This window comes from Nomascus leucogenys, chromosome 14, assembly GCF_006542625.1.
Source record: "Nomascus leucogenys isolate Asia chromosome 14, Asia_NLE_v1, whole genome shotgun sequence".
NCBI lineage: Eukaryota > Metazoa > Chordata > Mammalia > Primates > Hylobatidae > Nomascus > Nomascus leucogenys.
The window spans coordinates 18371855-18392353 of record NC_044394.1 but is presented as its reverse complement, the minus strand read 5'-3'; the positions used below and the strand labels follow the sequence as shown (position 1 = coordinate 18392353).

The following is a 20499-nucleotide window of genomic DNA, read 5'->3' as shown; positions in this document are numbered from 1 at the left end:
TCAACAGCGTGAAGTTTTCAGCCAGGCTGCTTGTATCAAATTCATCTCCATGGCCCATGAACTACTTATGTAATCATGGGCATCTAATTCAACCCCTCTGAACTTTACCCTTCTCATCAGTAAAATGGGGATCATGATACCACCCATCTCCTAAGGATGTTACGAGGATTATATGAGTTAATACATGTCCCTCATTGTCCAAATTGAGGAGTAGGTGGCTGAGTCTGATAACAAGGAATTATGTGTATTTTCCATTTCCTGGGTTGCCATTAGCAAATAGCAAGAGTTTAGATTAAAAGATATTGCATCCTAAATTGAGAGAATAAGGGGTACTTTCAAATGTGAAGTGCTTAAAGCAGCATCAGACACATGGTAAACACTGTAGACATGTTCCTCTTCATTAATGATACAGTGAACATCTTATACGTATCTTTTGCACTTTGCACATATTTTTTATAGAATAAATCACCAGAAGTGAAAATGCTGGATCTACTTCAGCTAACACATTGTTGTAAGAAACATATGGTACACTGGTTGTTCTGTTAAAAATCTTATTTATCCTATCCCATAAAAAGCAGTTTTATATCCATAAAAAACCCTGAAATATATATGTATTAAATTTATATTTATATATATCTATATATAAACTTGCCTATTCTGATCTAAGAGTCTTCATATTCTTAAGATTAAAGGAAGAGGTTTTCCAACCAAGAATAGCTTACAAAGTCCTGGCTTTCGGGTAAATCGAGTCCTAGTTTAAAATCCTGCATTTAGGTTGGGCACAGTGGCTCATGCCTGTAATCCCAGCACTTTGGGAGGCTGAGGCGGGCAGATCACTTGAGATCAGGAGTTTGAGACCAGCCCGAACAACATGGTGAAACCCCATCTCTACTAAAAATACAAAAATTAGCCAGGCGTGGTGGCAGACAGTGTTGTCCCAGCTACCCAGGGGGCTGAGGCAGGAGAATCATTTGAACCCTGGAGGCGGAGGCTGCAGTAAGCCATATCTCGCCACTGTGCTCTAGCTGGGAGACAGTCCAAAAAAAAAAAAAAATATTCTGCCTGTGACAGGTGCTTTCTTTGTGACCTTGCACAGGCTTCTGAACTTGTCTCCTATGTAAAGAGTGTGAGTTTAATATCAGTATCCCTCACAGAACTGTTAGAAGGATGAAATGACATACCTGTAAAGCAGAAAGCACAGTGGTAAAGTACATACTTATTATTTTACTAATCTTTAACTGTATTTTAATTTGGAACAATTAAGGGCTCAAATGGTGGTGGTCAGAGAGGTATTTTATCCTACGTTTCAAACTTCAGAAAATGCTCATCAACCACCACTGTAGTTTTGCATATGTAAAACTTAGAGAAGAATGTACAGATATTGTGGTACATTGGATACAGTCACCTCACATTGATGGTATTTCTTTAGAAAAACTATTTTTTTCAATAATCAGGAGAAAAATATAAGGTGATTCCTTTGCTAACTAAATGAACAGCATTTTCTACTGGTTAACATAGTTTAGTATATAATCTATCTGGTGAAATTTATCTATTGGATTTTAGCATTTTACTGTTTTTAGTAGAACATTTTCACCCATGCTGTACTTGAGAATATTGTGTCTTAATTTCATTAGAAAAATACATTTTTTTCATAACAGTAGGAAGAGAGACTGCTGATTCAACAGACGAAGTGAGTCATCTTAAATTCTGGTGGTAATAGACCTTGCCAGTAAATGAATGTCTTCTTTTTTATACCACAGTTAACTACCCAAACTCTAAATCACCTCATATGTACCGTGAGTGTGAATAAAATGACCAGGAAAACAACTCCACCTGTAATGCCTAGAGATTTGAACTGTTGAATATTTACCATTTGTACCCTGACTTTGTTGGTGTATGTCCTTTTATACCTTTGACTATGAATGTGTCGCCTCTGCTTTACCCTACAAATGTGTTTGTGAAATTGTTTTCTGAATAACAACTACTTAATTCTGCAAGGTGATTTTGGTTTTTAACTCAGTATATCATGTCCATCTTTTCATATCATTACACAAAATTGCCTCTTTTTATGACTAAATTGTACCATCATTTAAAAACTTAACCAGTTTTCTGTTGGTGGAACCTCTGGCTCTTCTTAAGTATCTTGCACATGTGAGCATATTTGTAGGATACTTCCTAGGTGTAAAATTGCTGGGCAAAAGAGATGTATCTGCATTTTTTTTTTTCTTAAGAGACGATATCTCACTATGTTGTCCAGGATGGCCTCAAACTCCTGGGCTCAAGCGATCCTCCCACCTCTGTCTCTTGTGTAGCTGGAATTACCTTCGTGTGCCAGCACCACCACTCCACCTAATTTTATTTTTTGTAGAGACGGGGTCTCACTTGTAGTGGCCCAGGCTGCTCTCAAACTCCTGGCTTCAAGTGCTCCTCATACATTGGCCTCCAAAGTGCTAGGATTACGGGCATCATCCACTCTGCCCAGCCCAAGTTTACCGCTTTTAAGCTTTTGCACACCTCTTTGTCTCTAAAGAAATACCCTTATACTGCTCATTTTTTTATTTTCCAACTTAAGTTACTTTGCTATGGATGTCCTGCCATTTTGGAGATGTGGTTAAATTACTTCCACCATATTCTTCCTCCACACCAAGGCAGGGTTTTGAATCTCCTTGTCAAGTTTATACTTCCGTAATTTTTTTTAACCTTTCAAAACACAATTCCTAATGGAATTGAATTAAATTCATAAAGTAATTTTGGTCACATGCCAGGGATAAAAAATAATGTGTTCTGACATCGCACCAATTGATGTTCAATAATTAACGTTCAATGTTATTTCCTTTTACTTTTTTTTTTTTTTTTTTTTTGAGATGGGGTCTTGCTCTGTCACCCAGGTTGGAGTGCAGTGGCACGATCATAGCTCATTGCAGCCTCAGTCTCCCGGGCTCAAGGGGTATTCATTGTTACTGAGTTGATTAGTGTTTCTGGGCTTATTTGGTAGACACAGCAAATTTTCTAAGAGAAATAGCTTGTACTGGCATTTTCAATTCAAATTTGGGATTACTAAGATTTTATTTAACCACTTGTATTTTTATATCTTTTACCTCTCATGTGAAAACTCTTGGTTCCTGTTGACAGTTACTCTAAATTTGATTTTTATACATCCCACAAAGCATTATATTACCCTGTTTTAAAAGTCACTGCTCTTAAGTATGTTTCTTGCCAGCCAGATAAACAGTGAGGTTCGCTTATTTCATTTTGCTTTTGCCTTTTTTCCGAAGAGATTTTTAAGGGATTACTTTATAACAATAGGAATGATTCATATGATAGGATATCTAAACTACAAGGATGTACTAAAGTTTATTTAACCAGACACTCTCCAGATCCAATAGATATTTGAATTATTTCCAATGTTGTGCTTTTGAAATAGTGCTACAATGTAGATATTTGTGTAGACATTTCATATGTTTGCCAGTATATCTTTGAGGTAGGAGGGTAGACATACATTGCCAGTATCGAGGGAAATTCACCCCCGATATTTCACATAGGTTCTTTTCTATTTTCCCTAAGTGCCGGCTGGTTTGAGAAATAAAGGGACAGAGTACAAAAGAGAGAAATTTTAAAGCTGGGTGTCCGGGGGAGATATCCCATGTCGGCAGGTTCCGTGATGCCCCTGAGCTGTAAAACCAGCAAGATTTTATTAGTGATTTTCAAAAGGGGAGGGAGAATATGAATAGGGTGTGGGTCACAGAGATCAAATGCTTCACAAGGTAATAAAATATCACAAAGGAAATGGAGGCAGGGCGAGATCACAGAACCACAGGACCGGGGCGAAATTAAAATTGCTAATGAAGTTTTGGGCACGCATTGTCATTGATAACATCTTATCAGGAGACTGGGTTTCAGAGCAGACCACTGGTCTGACCAAAATTTATTAGGCGGAAATTTCCTCATCCTAATAAGCCTGGGAGCGCTACGGGAGACCGGGGCTTATTTCATCCCTTAGCTATGACTGTAAAAGACAGCCATCCCCAAAGCGGCCATTTCAGAGGCCTCCCCCTAGGAACGCATTCTCTTTCTCAGGGATGTTCCTTGCTGAGAAAAAGAATTCAGCGATATTCCTATTTGCTTTTGAAAGAAGAGGAATATGGCTCTGTTCTGCCAGGCTCACAGGCAGCCAGAGTTTAAGGTTATCTCCTTTGTTCTCTGAACATTGCTGTTATCCTGTTCTTTTTTCAAGGTGCCCAGATTTCATATTGTTTAAATAATTTGTGCAGTTAACGCAATTATCATGGTCCTGAGGCGACATTCATCCTCAGCTTATGAAGATGATGGAATTAAGAGATTAAAGTAAAGACAGGCATAGGAAATCACAAGAATATTGACTGGGGAAGTGATAAGTGTCCATGAAGTCTTCACAATTTATGTTCAGAGATTGCAGTAAAGACAGGCATAATAAATTATAAAAGTATTAATTTGGGGAACTAATAAATATCCATGAAATCTTCACAATTTATGTTCTTCTGCCATGGCTTCAGCTTGTCCCTCCATTTGGGGTCCCTGACTTCCCGCAACAGCCAGTAGAAAGTAAATGAATATGTGCTTTAGCTAGATGCTGCTCCACACCCCTCTTTATTGGTTATTTCCTCAGAGACTCACTTTTACAGTATGATATTAAACATCCCGATTTTTCCCAGTAGAACATGTGAAAACATATAACTCAGTATGGTTTTAATTTGCAAAAAGAAATAATTTTTATTCTAAAATACCGAGGATTATATTAACTGAGGTAAAATATTTAAAACTCAGCATTATGAAATGTCTTTGCATGCCTGTAACAAAAAAAGAACTGAATCATGCCTTTGTTACGACAAAGACTCTCCTTGACCAAACTTAAGTCAACTCCTCTGAGCCCTCTTTCTGACTAGATCTCATCCTCGGGCTCTGTCTTTGCCTGTCTGTCTTTGGTCCAGTTTTAGCAAGACTGTCTCTAATCTAGTTTAGAATGAATCCCCCGCCCTTGGTATCTGATCACCCTATTCTACCTTTTGAAGGAATCCCCTTAAGTTGGTTTAGGAGGAATCCCCCTACCCTGATGTCTCTGAATAAAGTTTTCCTTACAATTTTAACAAATGTCAGAACAATTTTTTTTAACAACAGTTTCAAGCTGAGTGTATTAATTCACTATGATAGTTTGTCTAGTATTTGATAGAAATAATTTCCCTTAGCAAACTTTATTTTTTTCAAGAGACAGGGTATCACTCTGTCACCCAGGCTAGAGTGCAGTGCTGTGATCATAGCTCACTGTAACCTTGAACTCCTGGGCTCAAGCAATCTTCCCACCTCAACCTCCCAAGGACTATAGGCATGTGGCACCAAGCCCAGCTAATTTTTTTTTTTTTTTTTTTTTAGAGACAGGATCTTGCTCTGTTACCATGCTGGCCTCATGAGATCCCTCCAACTTAGCACCCCAGAGTCCCTTAGCAAACTTTATTAAAGCTTTCCCCTCCTGAATGTGTAAGGGTATATTTTTTAAATATTTAAAACGAATTTAAGGCATCAAACAGCATACATTCATAATCAAAGTATGGTACCAGACAAACCTGATTTCTTCATTAAAACAAATATGGATACTGGGTACAGTGGCCCATGCCTGTAATCTCAGCACTTTGGGAGGCCAGCGCAGGAAGATTGCTCAAGCCCAGGAGTTTGAGACCAATCTGGGCAACATAGTGAGATTCTGTCTCTACAATAAATTAAAAAAAAAAAAAAAATAGCTGGACACAGTGGTGCATGCCTGTGGTCCCAGCTACCCAGAAGGCTGAGGTGGGAGGATCACCGACTCCAGAAAGTTGAGGCTACAGTGAGCCATGGTTGTGCCACTACACTCCAGCCTGGGCTACAGCGCAAGACCCTGTCTTAAAAAAAAAAAAAAAAAAAAAAAAGAATGACAGTGGCTACAGCCATCAGATTTGTTGGAATTCATAATGATAGTCTTTTAAAAATTGTTATTTACTTTTGGAGGACAGAAGGGAAATCATTATTCCAAATGAGGGAAAGCTTTTATATATGTAAGTATTCTAGCTAATAATGAAGAAGGAATGACCGTTTCGCAAATCTCTCTTTTTATAATGGATTCTCACAGAAAGACAAAACTAAATATCAATGAAAGAAACACACAGCGCCACTTATGTTGTGCCCAAAAAGGTGAAACTTCAATAAAGTCAGACCTTTACATCTAATAGCCAATTTATAAGACTTACTGGGGCCAAGGAATACCACTGCAGGGATGCAGTCAGGGAAGGCCACAGTGGGGGAAACTACAAAACAACAGACACAGCTTTTTTTCCCTGAGGAAAAAAATACAGAGCAAGGGACTTTAAGATAGTAGGGGGAATATATGCATTGAAAGAGATTTATGAAACCTACCAAGTAAGTACAGTATGTGGTCATTACCTTAAACCTGATTTCAAAAAACCAGTTGTAATAACACATGAATGTGGTAATTGGGGAAATCTGAGTACCGCCACATATTTTATATTATAACTGTAATGAGGTTTTATGCCTGATGATGTCCAATACATGATTCTTTTTTAAGAGACCTTTTAGAAATAACATAATAAAATATTTAGAATAAAATAGGGATTTGCTTCAAATAATTTCATTAGGGAATGGGAGTCAGAGGGGAGCAAAAAATGAAACAAAAGATTATGAGTTTGTCATTATTGAAGAGGTGATTGGCCCATGGGGGGTTCATTATACTATTCTCTAGTTTATGTGTTTGAAATTTTCCATAAAAATTGTTAAAGATGTGTTATCTCTCATGTAGGATGCCTTTGTACTTAATTGGCAATTATTTTTCCATTTTTGTCCTTTTTACATTGTTTTTTAGATTGCCCCAGTGGAAAATGACAATAGTTACGATGAACTGAAAAGAGATGCAAAGTTATGTTTATCATTAATGTCTCAGGGGTTGCTTTACCCTCATCAAGTGCCTTTGGTACTTCAGGTGCTAAAACAAGTAAGAGTGTTTATAATATTTATTATGTCTTTTGATTAGGATTTTGGTTTACATTCTAAGAATTTCACAGTCAGCTGCAGTGCACACAGCACCTGGTTTTTGTTTTGAATTTTCTTTTAGTCTAAGAGAAGACATATATATTGACCAAAGAAACAGACCTAGATTCTGTGCCTGGCTCTGCCACCGCCTTCTGTGACTTTGGGCAAGTCACTCAAGCCAAAAATACGCAGATAGCTAATTCATTATTAAGTGCTTTGGATAAAAAGTGCTTATGAGGAAGGGAGATGGTGGTTCCTTTCTACCAGTTCCCCTTTGTTTTGCTCACTTCTGTTACCTGGTCTATTCTAGAGAGACCTATATTGACTGTACATTTTCTGCCCGCATTGTTAGTATACTGTACGGTCAGCTTTATCCAGACATTACACATGTTATATAGAAGCAGACATCTTCCCATAGCTTTCATTTTAAATTTGGTAACCACACTGGAAAATATTTTCAACAACCTACAATGGTATTTCTTTGTAGTAGAATTTAGTAGTCGTTAATCATTTGTTTTCCAGACCCTACTGTTGCTACCAAAAGTAAAATAATGTGCCATCCTCAGAGGAGTTAGGAGCCATTAATTATGACTATCTCTTGTGAAATTTGCTTTTACCTTTGTGTGGGTTTTTCTGTTATTGTTTTTGAGACAGAGTTTGCTCTGCTGCCCAGGCTGGAATGCAGTGGCCCCATGTCTGCTCACTGCAACCTCCGCCCCCCAGGTTCATGCGATTCTCTTGTCTCAGCTTACCAAGTAGCTGGGATTACAGGTGCCTGCCACCACACCCAGCTAATTTTAGTATTTGTAGCGGAGACAGGGTTTCACCATGTTGGCCAGGCCGATCTCAAACTCCTGACCTCAGGTGATCCACCCACCTCACTCATCCTCCCAAAGTACTGAGATTACAGGCGTGAGCCACTGTGCCCAGCCTCATTCAACCTTTTATTTATAAGGAAATATAAGATGAGCTTGTCCTAACTATACCTGTGTAAATAGAGTTAAATTAGAATATTACATTGTTTGTGTGTAATGTCACTGTCTGTCATCTCATGTTCTCGTGAGTACTGCTTTATCGTTTATATTTATTTCTCATTCACAGACAGCAAGAAGCAGTTCTTGGCATGCACGATACACAGTACTGACCTACCTCCAGACCATGGTATTTTATAACCTCTTTATTTTCCTAAACAATGAAGATGCAGTTAAAGATATCAGGTGGCTGGTTATAAGTCTTTTGGAGGACGAACAACTAGAGGTAAAATTTAAGTTATAGAAAATGGAAATTCAGTCAATTTAAAGAAACCATCATGGTTCCCTTTTTAATAAGTATTTGCGGCCGGGTGCAGTTGTTTTTATTTATAACCTCAACACTTTGAGAGACCGAGTCAGTGAGATCACTTGACGCCAGGAGTTTAAGACCAGCCTGGACAACGTAGCAAGACTGTCTCTACAAAAAGTACCAAAATTAGCTGGACATGGTGGTGTGCGCCTGTGATCCCAGCTATTCAGAAGGTTGAGGTCGGAGGATCGCTTAAGCCCGGAGGTTGAGCCTGCAGTGAGCTGTGATTGCACCACTGCATTCATCCTGAGCAGCAGAGTGAGACCCTGTCTCAAAAAAATTAAATAAAAGTAACTTTAATTTTAACATAGCCCTATGTGAGTAATTTTGATACCCTAATCATGACTCCTTATAATACAAATGGAAGAAAAATTGGGCATGTTTTCGTTCTGTCTTCTTTGCAGTTGGGCAAATAATACTCGTGAACCCAAGTTTTCTTAACCATGAGAAATTGGGGATGATAATTGTAATTGTCCCACTAGTCCTACTGATTTTTAAGGAACTCATAAGAATGTGCATGATGGCAGTTTCAAAGGGATTAAAAATCTACACATAGGCACTGCTACCCAGTAGACTTAATATAGGTTTGCTGTCCTTTTTTTGTTTTTCTTTGGTAGAGAAAGGTAACTTTTGTGGTGAGGTTACATTAATGTTTTGTACAAAAAGATAATGTATTATCCCATACAGCCGAATGTAAGAAGCATGTTGGCAGTAAATATGGCATGAGATACTACTTTTTAAGTTGGCATTAAGGAAGAAAATGTAATGGAATTTTTGGTGAAAATTTTGCTTATTTTATGGACTTCATAGTTTTTTCCTGTAGTAAAGTGCTCACAGTATTTTATATACCTATTAGTATTGAAAATAGATTTTACTCACAGGAAAGTAGGAATGGAAATTTCTCTACCTCCCTAATGAGGCTATTTATATACTTACATTCTGAGGGTGGATATTTTCTAGTCCCACTGGTACTCACAGACTGGTTACAACAACTCTTTATTTATTTATTTATTTATTTATTTATTTTTATTTTTTTTTTTTTTTTTTTGAGACGGAGTCTTGCCCTTCCCCAGGCTGGAGTGCAGTGGTAGGCTCTCAGCTCACTGCAAGCTCCGCCTCCCGGGTTCATGCCATTCTCCTGCCTCAGCCTCCTGAGTAGCTGGGACCACAGGCGCCCGCCACCATGCCTGGCTAATTTTTTGTATTTTTAGTAGAGACGGGGTTTCACCATGTTAGCCAGGATGGTCTCGATCTCCTGACCTCGTGATCCGCCCGCCTCAGCCTCCCAAAGTGCTGGGATTACAGGCGTGAGCCACCGCGCCTGGCCTGGTTATAACAACTCTTAACAGGCTTCAACTACAATATTTATAGCTGTGATTTTTTTTTAAATTTCTTATTGTATTCTTTAAAAACTAACCTAAAGGAGTGGAAAGGTTGAGACCTTGTCATTGTTTCCTAACTTTAATTATTATACCACTTGCATTCAGGAGCTTCTTTTAGAACATTTTTATGGGTTTTTTTTTTTTTTTGAGACCAAGTCTTGCTTTGTTGTCCAGGCTGTAATGCAGTGGCACAATTATGGCTCACTGCAACCTCTGCCTCCTGAGCTCAAGTGATCCTCCCACCTCAGCCTCCTGAATAGCTGGGACTATGGGCACTCACCACCACACGGAATTACTTTTTTTGTACTTTTGTAGAGGCAAGGTTTTGCCATACTGCCCAGGCTGGTCTCAAACTCCTGGGCTCAAGTAATCCACCCACCTTGGCCTTATAAATTATTTTTATATTTTCTTCCATATAGAGGTTTAAACATAGCTGTTATATAAACATAACCATGATCATTAAAACTATCATATTTTTAAAGCAACATGTAAAACCAAAAAGCAGTAATAATTCACTAAATTCTATTCATTGATAGTGTGGGGAAAAACAATGTTATCTAAATGAGAACTGTTTAAAGAAACCTTAATGTATTTAAAGGAAAATTCTTAGAAATAGAGGAAAACAGTATGTTTTTAGCTGAGAAGGCTAAATATATTCTTTCCTCACTTTTTAAAGTTAGTTAATTATAGACATGTACCCTGGAGTAAAATATCTCAGAAGTAGACCCTATCACTGGAAAAGAGCATAAATCAGTTGGAGGTGTTGGGGATCATTTGTTATCAATTTGAAGTAAGAGAAAAATAAATTAAAACATCTCATATTACAGTATATTTTTGATAAAGTAAAGAGACTCACCTTACCCGCCTCCCCCTTTTTTTGGAGATGGAGTTTAACTCTTTTTGCCCAGGCTGGAGTGCAATGGTACGATCTTGGCTCACTGCAACCTCCGCCCCCTGGGTTGAAGCGATTCTCCTGCTTCAGCCTCTTGAGTAGCTGGGATTACAGACACCTGCCACCACGCCCAGCTAATTTTTATATTTTTAGTAGAGACGGGGTTTTACCGTGTTGGCCAGGCTGCTCTCAAACTCCTGACCTCAGGTAATCCACCCACCTGGGCCTCCCAAAGTACTAGGATACAGGCGTGAGCCACCATGCCCGGCCAATCATCACCCCCCTCTTTAAAAAATAAATTAGGAGAAAGTGGATTTGGATATTATTTATAGGAACGTAATAGGAGCACAGATGACTTTCTAAGCCTCTGAGTTAATAGATGTCACATCAAAACATGCACAGATCTGACTACTTAGAGTGGTGGTGGTATTGTAATAATGTATACAGATGGCCGGGCGCGGTGGCTCATGCCTGTAATCCCAGCACTTTGGGAGGCCAAGGCAGGAGGATTGCTTGAGCCCAGGAGTTGGAGATCAGCCTGGGCAACAAAAAAAAAGTGAGACCCGTGTCTACAAAAAATAAAAAATAAAAAATTAATTGAGTGAAAATATATACTGTAATATGAAAAGTTACACAAATTAAGAATATAGCATAGTACTGAGAATATGAAAGCAATCTAGTCCGTAGTTAATTATGAAAATAAATTTTGGCTACTGGGTGTGGTGGCTCATGCCTGTAATCACAGCACTTTGGGAGGCTGAGGCAGGCGGATCACGACGTCAGGAGATCAAGACCATCCTGGCTAACACGGTGAAACCCCGTCTCTACTAAAAATAGAAAAAAAAAAAAAAAAATTAGCCGTGGTGTCAGGTGCCTGTAGTCCCAGCTACTCGGGAGGATGAGGCAGGATAATGGCGTGAACCCAGGAGGCGGAGCTTGCAGTGAGCCGAGATTGTGCCACTGCACTCCGGCCTGGGTGACAGAGCGAGACGACATCTCAAAAAAAATAAATAAATAAAAGAAATTGTGGCATATAAGCTTTATAGGAAATAGTGCAACCAGTAAAACATTTTATAATGTATTTCATATGCTAGTGTAATGAACACAACAAAGAACATGTTACGTATTCGACAGACTATGATGATAAAATTATGAGAAACCTTTTGAGGGAATACAACAGAGCAAAACATCTGTTTTTTAAAATTATCATTGTGTCTTATGAATATTAAAAAAAGTTTGTGATTTATATGTGAAACAATGTCTTTTTACTGCTTTTTTGTTTTCCCAAAAGTTGAGTTACCATTCCAATTTGAAATGGACTGTGTACATGCTTCATTTAGTACTTTTGTAAACTATGTTTATAATTTGACAGCAGCCTGTGAAATTTATAACAATCACACAGGATGTCAGTCTCCATGATGTATGCCAATTACAGAAATTAGGTTGGTCTGTGTCTTTGTTACTAACAAAAATAGCTATAGCAGTGGCCTTCAGAGATGTAGAGTCTGGGAAAACATGATCTTAATGTCAGGCTCTGGCACTGCTTTTACAGTTATAGCCCTGATGAGAGGTATCAGTAGGGAAGATAATTTATGGAGAAATTTAATTTTGCTAAAAGAGATAAAAGTTTATGCTCATAACCCTAATGTAGTTTTTATCCATTATGAGGCCACAAACTCTTTGAGAATCTGCCGAAATCTCTATTAAGAAAGTGCCAAAGAGCATACACAAAATTTGCATGCAATTTCAGGGCAGGTCTTCACCCCAGTTCCCACACTACCCCCTATCCTCCATTATTGCCTCAGACTTAGAATGTCAGTCCTAATAGAAATTATTATATCTACAGGTTCGAGAAATGGCTGCTACTACCTTAAGCGGTCTGCTACAGTGTAACTTCCTTACCATGGACAGTCCTATGCAGATTCATTTTGAGCAACTTTGCAAAACAAAACTACCTAAGAAAAGAAAGCGAGACCCTGGTTCTGTAGGAGATACCATTCCTTCTGCAGGTAACATTGCTGGTAGGAAACACCCATATCCTATTGGGAATTAACGAGGGTTAACCAGGCTTACTCATATTTATTGAATACTTGCATGTATGTGCCCAGGTCTATGCTAGGTATTGGGAAAAGTTTTCCCTACTTTTGAGGAATTTTGCATATAGAAAGCAGGACTTGGAATGTAGAAAAGCTAAAATTGAGGTAGGTACAAAGGAACCTGTAGAACTGCTACCTAATAACTATTGTATTCAGTCTACCCACCACCCAGAATAGCTTCATAAAAAAGAGATATGCAGAATTAGCTATTTTGGAGGGTCTGAAATACCTGTTTTTGGAATTTAGAATTTAAATGTAGATGTACTAACAGAAAAAACTAAACAAAGCAAGCCTCGTTTTTATTTGGAGAGGGGATTATTCGGTCCTTCATTAGTCCTTTGGTGAGAGGGTGCGGAGTCATTGCAGGAGCTTCCAATCTAATTGAATATAGACACAAGATAAACACGAGAATAAGATCTGACTACTATGTCATGTTTAAAGAGAAATGTAAATGTGATTACAAAGATGCATCTTGCCACATTAACTGTAATCATAATAGAAAATACATAAAAAGATTAATAGTAAGTAGGAATTTTATTGAATTTAGAGGAAGTGCTTAGAACATAAAGCTTTTACTGCTGATTAGTGTCTTATGTCATAAAGTTACCTAGTAACAGAATCCAATAAAATATCAATGTACATTCTAGTATCTTTGCTTTTTGAGATATATATATGTGTATATATATATTTTATATATAATATATTATAAATATATTTTATAATATATATTTTTTGGAAACAGGGTCTTCCACTGTTGCCCAGGCTGGAGTGCAGTGGCATGATCTCAGCCCCCTGCAACCTCAACCTCCTGGGTTTAGGCGATTCTCATGCCTCTGTTAGCCGAGTAGCTAGGATTACAGGCGCGCGCTACTACACCCAGCTAATTTTTTGTATTTTTAGTAGAGATGGGGTTTCACCATGCTGGTCAGGCTGGTCTTGAACTCCTAACCTCAAGTGATCCACCCACCTGGGCCTTCTAGAATACTGGGATTACAGACATGAGCCACAGCGCCCGGCCTGAGAACTCTATTTTTTTAATGATAAAGCACCAAAGTGTTTTTAGGTTTTTGTTACGCCAAATGATATTATTTACAATTTTGACCAGTCCAAATTCTCTTTTCCTTACCTTCAACTCCCTATTTTCCATATGTCACAAATACAAATGTAATATGCTTTAAAACACATGAATACACACACCTTTACTGAGGAACTGAGAATTTGAAACCACTTTAACTTACACCACTACAGAAAGAATAGAGACCCTTTAGAATACAGACATGCTGCAATTCTCTGTTTTAAGAAATACACATTCTTCATACATGATGTGTTTACTAATGAATTGATGTATTCTGGGTAGGGTTGTCACATCCAGAAAAAAAAACATGCTAATTTTGATTGGAGATTGTTTTAGAATCAGGGATTGTACTGGCCTAGGTACAATTAGGCTGTCATTGATGAACAACTATGGAAGTCTTGAAAAATCCTTTTATTTTTATTTTTCTTATTTTATTTATTTATTTTTTTTTTTTTGAGATAAGGTCTTGCTCTGTCGCCCTCCTTGGAGTGCAGTGGTTTTGAACATGGCTCACTGCAGCCTTGACCTCCCAGGCTCAAGCGATCCTCCTGCCTCGGCCTCTTATCCAGCTGGAACCACAGGCATGCACTGCCATACTCAGCTTTATTTTTTATTTATTTATTTTTTTTTTTTGAGACAGAGCCTCACTCTGTAGCCCAGGCTGAAGTACACTGGTGTGATCTTGGCTCACTGCAACCTCTGCTTCCCCGGTCAAATGATTCTCATGCCTCAGCTTCTGGGTATCTGTGACTTCACGTGTCATCACACCCAGCTAATTTTTTTATTTTTAGCAGAGACAGGGTTTCGCCACGTTGGCCAAGCTGGTCTTGAACTCCTGACCTCAGGTGATCCACCCGACCCGACCTGTCAACATGCTGGGATTATAAGCATGAACCACCATGCCTGGCCGCCAGCTAATTTTTAAAAATTATTTTTGGAGAGACAGGTTCTCACTTTGTTGCCCTTGCTGGTCTCAAATTCCTGGCCTCAAGTGATCCTCCCACCTTGGCCTCCCAAAGTGCTGGGCTTACAGGTATGAGCTACTGTGCCTGGCTGACAAATTCTTAAATACAGAATTATTTTTAGTTTAGCCTTAAAATCAGGTTTTTGATGTGTATACATGTAGCTTGACTTTAAATGCAGAAATTCACATATTGAAAACAATACAATTGAAAACTAATTTCATCTCACTGTAACAAGTGCATTAGAGACATGTAAATATTTGCACAAATGTTGCTGTTTTCTTTGCAGAGTTGGTCAAACGCCATGCTGGGGTGCTAGGACTTGGTGCATGTGTTCTTTCTAGTCCTTATGATGTTCCCACCTGGATGCCCCAGCTCCTCATGAATCTCAGTGCACATCTAAATGATCCTCAGCCTATTGAGGTACAGTTCTTCCTTATTAGTTTGTACGTGTATTATCAGTGATGTTTTCTAAGAAACCATGATAATAATTTCCTATACACTCTGAACTAACTGCTTTCGTAAAGCTACTGCCTCTGCCAGGGCTTAGTCTGCTCACCAGTAATTATTAAAAATTACAGAGACCTTGCTGCCATGGATATTTGAGATCTTTTGGTAGTGAGGAAATTATTGTAGCTTCTATCCCTCCCAGTCCAATGGAAGTAAAGTACTGTCAATGTTGTTGTGATAAATTTTATGTTTCTATTTTTCTAGCACTGCAAAGTATTTTACTGGAAGCTAATATTATATAGGAAATTATGATGGCATTTTTAGTAACTCAAAAGACCATTGGCTTTGTCCTTCTCATTGGCTTTTTGGTTTCGTAGAACTTGGTATTGTGTGAGATCTGAAGTCTAGAGGGATGGTAATTTAACTAAAAGTATCCTACATATGATCCTGGTTGTCCAGAGAGGTTAAAACGTATGTGGGTTGTCTACTTTACAGATGACTGTAAAAAAAACCTTATCCAATTTCCGAAGGACTCACCATGACAACTGGCAGGAACACAAACAGCAATTCACCGATGACCAACTGCTTGTTCTCACCGATCTTCTTGTGTCACCATGCTATTATGCATAGAAAGGTAAGTCAGCAAAGTTCTGAATTTACATTGGTTTGGTGACTGAGAACTAGGTGTTTATTTATTTTTATTTTTTTTTCTTTTTGCTGACATTCTTAGATGTCAGTGTTTAGATAAAGTTGGATGGCGGGGATTGTTTGTTTTTAAACATGGCTTTTGCTATGGCCATTGGAAATGAGAATTTTGCTGTGCCTCCTCGGTTTAGGTTTAAAGCAGAGAAAATGTGTGACTGCTTTTGGACCTTTGTAAATGAGTGGTGTCAGTAGTCTGGGAATAGTTAGATAAAGGAAAATAAATCTTATTCTTAGTTGCTTCCTGGTTGGGGCTGGGACATTTTGTGTGGCCCTGAGGACTCTGGGTTCTAGAAAGTTGTGAGAACATTTGATCTGGATTCTTACACCCATTCTGTTAAAGAGGGAGCACCTAGAAGCCTTTCTACTGGAATAGGAAGAATAAAAATTTCATTCATTAGGCTTTTAGAGTTGGATGTCTTGTTACCTAATTGAAATTTTTTCCTCCCTGATACAGATGACTAGTCCTCACTTCAGGCTCTTTTCATCAAAAATTCCACACCCTCAGGTACCATCTGTGGTGGCTCTCTGCAAGTTTTAAAACCGCCTCTGCTGAGCTCTCATCATTTTGGTGGTTTCTGTGTTCAATCTCGTTAGTCTGCATTCCACAGCTTCTCAGTTGCCATTTGATTTCCCAACTTGTCCGGAAGTGTTTCCAGAATACTGATCACTTTTTTTTTTTTTGAGGCATCTGACAAAGTCACAAAGTCTCAGACTAGAAATAATTACCCAGTATGATCATGGCATCCAAGACCAGAGTCTTGGAACTCATTAAGAAACAGTTTACTTGGAATGGAGAATACCCATCTGTAATACAGGTCCTGTCATTTCATTCATCTCAAATTATTTTGAATTCTTCCCAAATGGCTGCTGGATTTAGGTGGTAGTAGGGCTGTGGGCCATAAATCTGAAGCCTTGAGAACCTTGGGTCTGGAGAGCCATGAAGAGGGAAGGAAAAGAGGGCAAGTCCTGAACCTAACCAATGACCTGATGGATTGCTCGACCAAGACATAGAAGTGAAGTCTGTGTCTGTGCACTTCCCACAGACTGGAGTTTTTGGTGCTGAATAGAGCCAGTTGCTAAAAAATCGGGGGTTTGGTGAAGAAATCTGATTGTTGTGTGTATTCAATGTGTGATTTTAAAAATAAACAGCAACAATAATAAAAACCCTGACTGGCTGTTTTTTCCCTGTATTCTTTACAACTATTTTTTGACCCTCTGAAAATTGTGATACTTCACCTAAATGGAAGACTGCTGTGTCTGTGGAAATTTTGTATTTTTTTTCTTTATTTTATTCTCTCTCTCTCTCTCTCTCCCTTTTTATTTTGCCTGTAGAATCGTTGAGAGACTAATAAGGCTTAATATTTAATTGATTTGTTTAATATATGTTATATAAATGTAAAAGATTGTATAAACTGGAGAGATAGCATTGGCAAGACTTTGTACAGATGCAACCTTTTACACAACATCACTGTGTAATTTGTAAAGATTTACATGTAGTTCTTTATTATAGTGATTTTGGGCTTTTGTACCCACTGAATGCCATTTTTTGTGTTTTTAAATTATTTTCTTTATCTTTCCTTGTTACAAAAACTGAGATGTGGGGTTTTTCTTTTTTTTTTTTTTTTTTCAGTTCACTTATCATTAGAATGTCTGAACTTTTATGTAACGTTTTTGTGTGCATCGCTGAATGCTAACAACCACATGTTTGCCTATGACAATTTTATAGAGTGAAAGGTATCTTCTGGGTTGAAATAATTCACAAATTGGTGAATGTCATCTTGCAACACACCCTGTACAGTCTTCCTTAAAGGAACACTACAGTATATTTTTAGTATCTACATGCTGAATGACTCAATACAGACGTAAGCACAGCAGTGGTCCTGGTACAGTATTTAAGTGTCAGCATACACAGGCGTAATCCCTGTATAAAGTAGTGCCAAACTGATTTCAGTTGTGTAACTAGTTTAAAACCCAATAAATGGATTGTTTTTAACACCTGGCTTTTGTCTTCATTAAGAGAAGAAGACAGTTCTGTAGGCAGTGACTCCTGTGGATTTCGTTTTGCAGCCATAGATTTGTATCTGTAAATGTATGTCCTCTGACCAGTATAAATTATCTGTACAATACAGTAGCTACTAGCCATATCTGACTGTTTATATTTAATTAAATAAAAAATGTATTCCCTCAGTCTCACCAGCATATTTTAAATACTCTTTAGCCACATGTGGCTAGTGGTTACCACACTGAATAACGTCGATGAACTCTTCCATCATCACAGAAAGTTCACCTAGCACTGACCTAAGTGATTCTTTTTGTGTGGAGGTGTGGGAGACAGAGTTTTGCTCTGTCATCCAGGCTGGAGTGCAGTGGCACCATCTTGGCTTACTGCAACCTCTGGCTCCCATGTTCCCATGAGCAATGCTCACGCCTTAGCCTCCGGAATAGCTGGGACTATAGGCACGCACCACCACGCCCGGCTGATTTTTGTATTTTAGTAGAGACAGTTTCACCATGTTACCCAGGCTGGGGTCAAACTCCTGAGCTCAGGCAGTCTACCTGCCTTGGACTCCCAAAGTGTTAGGATTACAGGCGTGAGCCACCGTGCCTGGTCCTAAGTGATTGGTTCTTAAATTGATGTGCCTAAGAATCATGAGGGGATTTTGTTTAAATGTACAGGGAATTCATTGTTCCCACTTCACGATATCAATTCCTTGTCCTGAGGCCACACATTGAGAAGTGAGGCTTTACGTTGTAGGTTGACCACTTCAGCTTTTTCTAATTAAGCTGTATGAAACTGCCTTAGCAATGGTTCCTAAATGGGAACTTTAAAAAAATTTGTAAGATATTGGGTGCCCTCTCTGTTCCTCAATGAAAACTTCTCTGGCAGGGGTGCTCAGGCATTACAATATTAGAAGCTCTATGATGATTCAGTTGTTCGGCCAGGATTGAGAACCACATGAATCCCACCACAGACCTAAAAACAGGGTGCCTTAATCTGAGTGCCTAACATGCTCCCAGGTGATTCTGATTCTGGATTTGGAAGTCGCTTATTACTTCGATATTTGCCCCAGTGACATTGTCCTGTGAATTTTTTACCAATAGGAAAAATGAAATTTTTTACCAGGAGGGAAAAGGAGCCAGGGGGTGAAGAAAAGAGTTGCATGGCTTATATGGTCTAAGATAGTTATTAAAGTGTATATGGTGTGTTAAAAAGCATGAGAAGGACAGCAGGAACTGTGTTAAGGGTGGTAACAAGATTTACTAGAGGAGGAGGGGAGAGGCTGACCTGTGTTTGGAAGTCACTGTTGACTGGGCATGGAAGACAGCATGGGCCACTCTATGAGGGTGGATGAGAAGTGAGGAGAAGAAAAAAACCTATTTATCTTTTTATAAGGTCAAATAAATCTTTAGTTTTTGAATGGATCCTTTAGAAAGCAAAGACTGCAGATTGTGCTTCAAAATTTAGGAGGAAAATTTACTCATCTATTAATGTAAATAAAAGTTTAGGTGCAAATATATGATAAACCTGTTTTCAAATATTTGAAATACTTGTCATTACTAAGCCCTTTAAGCCGCAGGCCACTTTTGGTAATTAGGAGTGTGGCCAGAAAGACTAAAGAGCAATTTTGTTTTACTAAAAAATTAACTTTTGGCCAGGTGCAGTGGCTCACATCTGTAATCCTAGCCCTTTAGGATCGCTTGAGCCCAAGAGTTTGAGACCAGCCTGGGCAACATAGAAAGACCTATTTCTACAAAAAATAGAAAAAAATAGCTGGGCGTGGTGGTACGTGCCTGTAGTCCCAGCTACTTGGGAGGCTGATGTGGGAGGCAGAGGTTACAGTGAATTGAGATCACGCCACTGCACTCCAGCCTGGGTGACAGAATGAGACCCTGTCTCACAAAAATAAAAAAATCATGAGCTGTCATCACAGGAAAAGTAACTTTTTCTACATGGCCTTCGTAATTGTTTTTGTAGACTTTGTCTTCTTAGTATATCCTAATTGTTTTAAGTATTCCTTTTGAACATCAAGGTTGTTTTCAGTTTCCTGTACTACAGATTACACTGCAGTGCACATTTTCATACCTTTATGCTTTAAAACTCTTCTTTTGTTGGAGCAGTTCCAAGGAGTGAGAGATGCTTAGATCAAGAAATTTTTTGTTTTAAAGAACATTTTAACAGCTCTCATATTTGCTGTTTTCCTCAAAGTGCACATGTATCCATTTGCATTGCAATAATAAGAGTGTATTAGAAGAATGCCAGTGTCAGGGCACATTGATAGCCAATTCACGATCTATAATTAGCCCTGCTTATTTATTTGCAGATTTTCCATTTTTTTACTACTACCAATGTTTTTTCCAATTTCGCTCACTTGTGGATTTTGTAGATATACTAGTTTTAGCCTTGTTGAATGGTTCTAGCTAGTTCTGGAACTTCGATGAGTCCTGATTTCCTCTTCTAGATTTCTAGAATCCTTTATGATTTGTGGTTTTTTGTTTGTTTTCAGTTTCAGACCATTTCTCCGGTAGGTATAACTCTGATGGT

At 38.5% G+C, this 20499-nt stretch overlaps 1 protein-coding gene across 3 annotated transcripts in view; it reads left to right on the top strand.

Moving 5' to 3' along the window:
* Nucleotides 1-17949, top strand: part of PSME4 (proteasome activator subunit 4) — a 114388-nt gene extending 96439 nt beyond the window's left edge. For 2 of the 3 annotated variants that reach the window (XM_030827575.1, XM_030827576.1), the window contains 6 exons: nucleotides 6887-7015; nucleotides 8155-8310; nucleotides 12515-12677; nucleotides 15091-15224; nucleotides 15747-15885; nucleotides 16411-17949. In XM_030827575.1, coding sequence (XP_030683435.1) covers nucleotides 6887-7015; nucleotides 8155-8310; nucleotides 12515-12677; nucleotides 15091-15224; nucleotides 15747-15881 — 717 coding nt within the window. In that variant the 3' untranslated portion in view covers nucleotides 15882-15885; nucleotides 16411-17949. The remainder of the gene's footprint in view (nucleotides 1-6886; nucleotides 7016-8154; nucleotides 8311-12514; nucleotides 12678-15090; nucleotides 15225-15746; nucleotides 15886-16410) is intronic. The other variant, XR_004033313.1, reaches the window with a different exon arrangement.
* Nucleotides 17950-20499: the final 2550 nt, after the last annotated feature.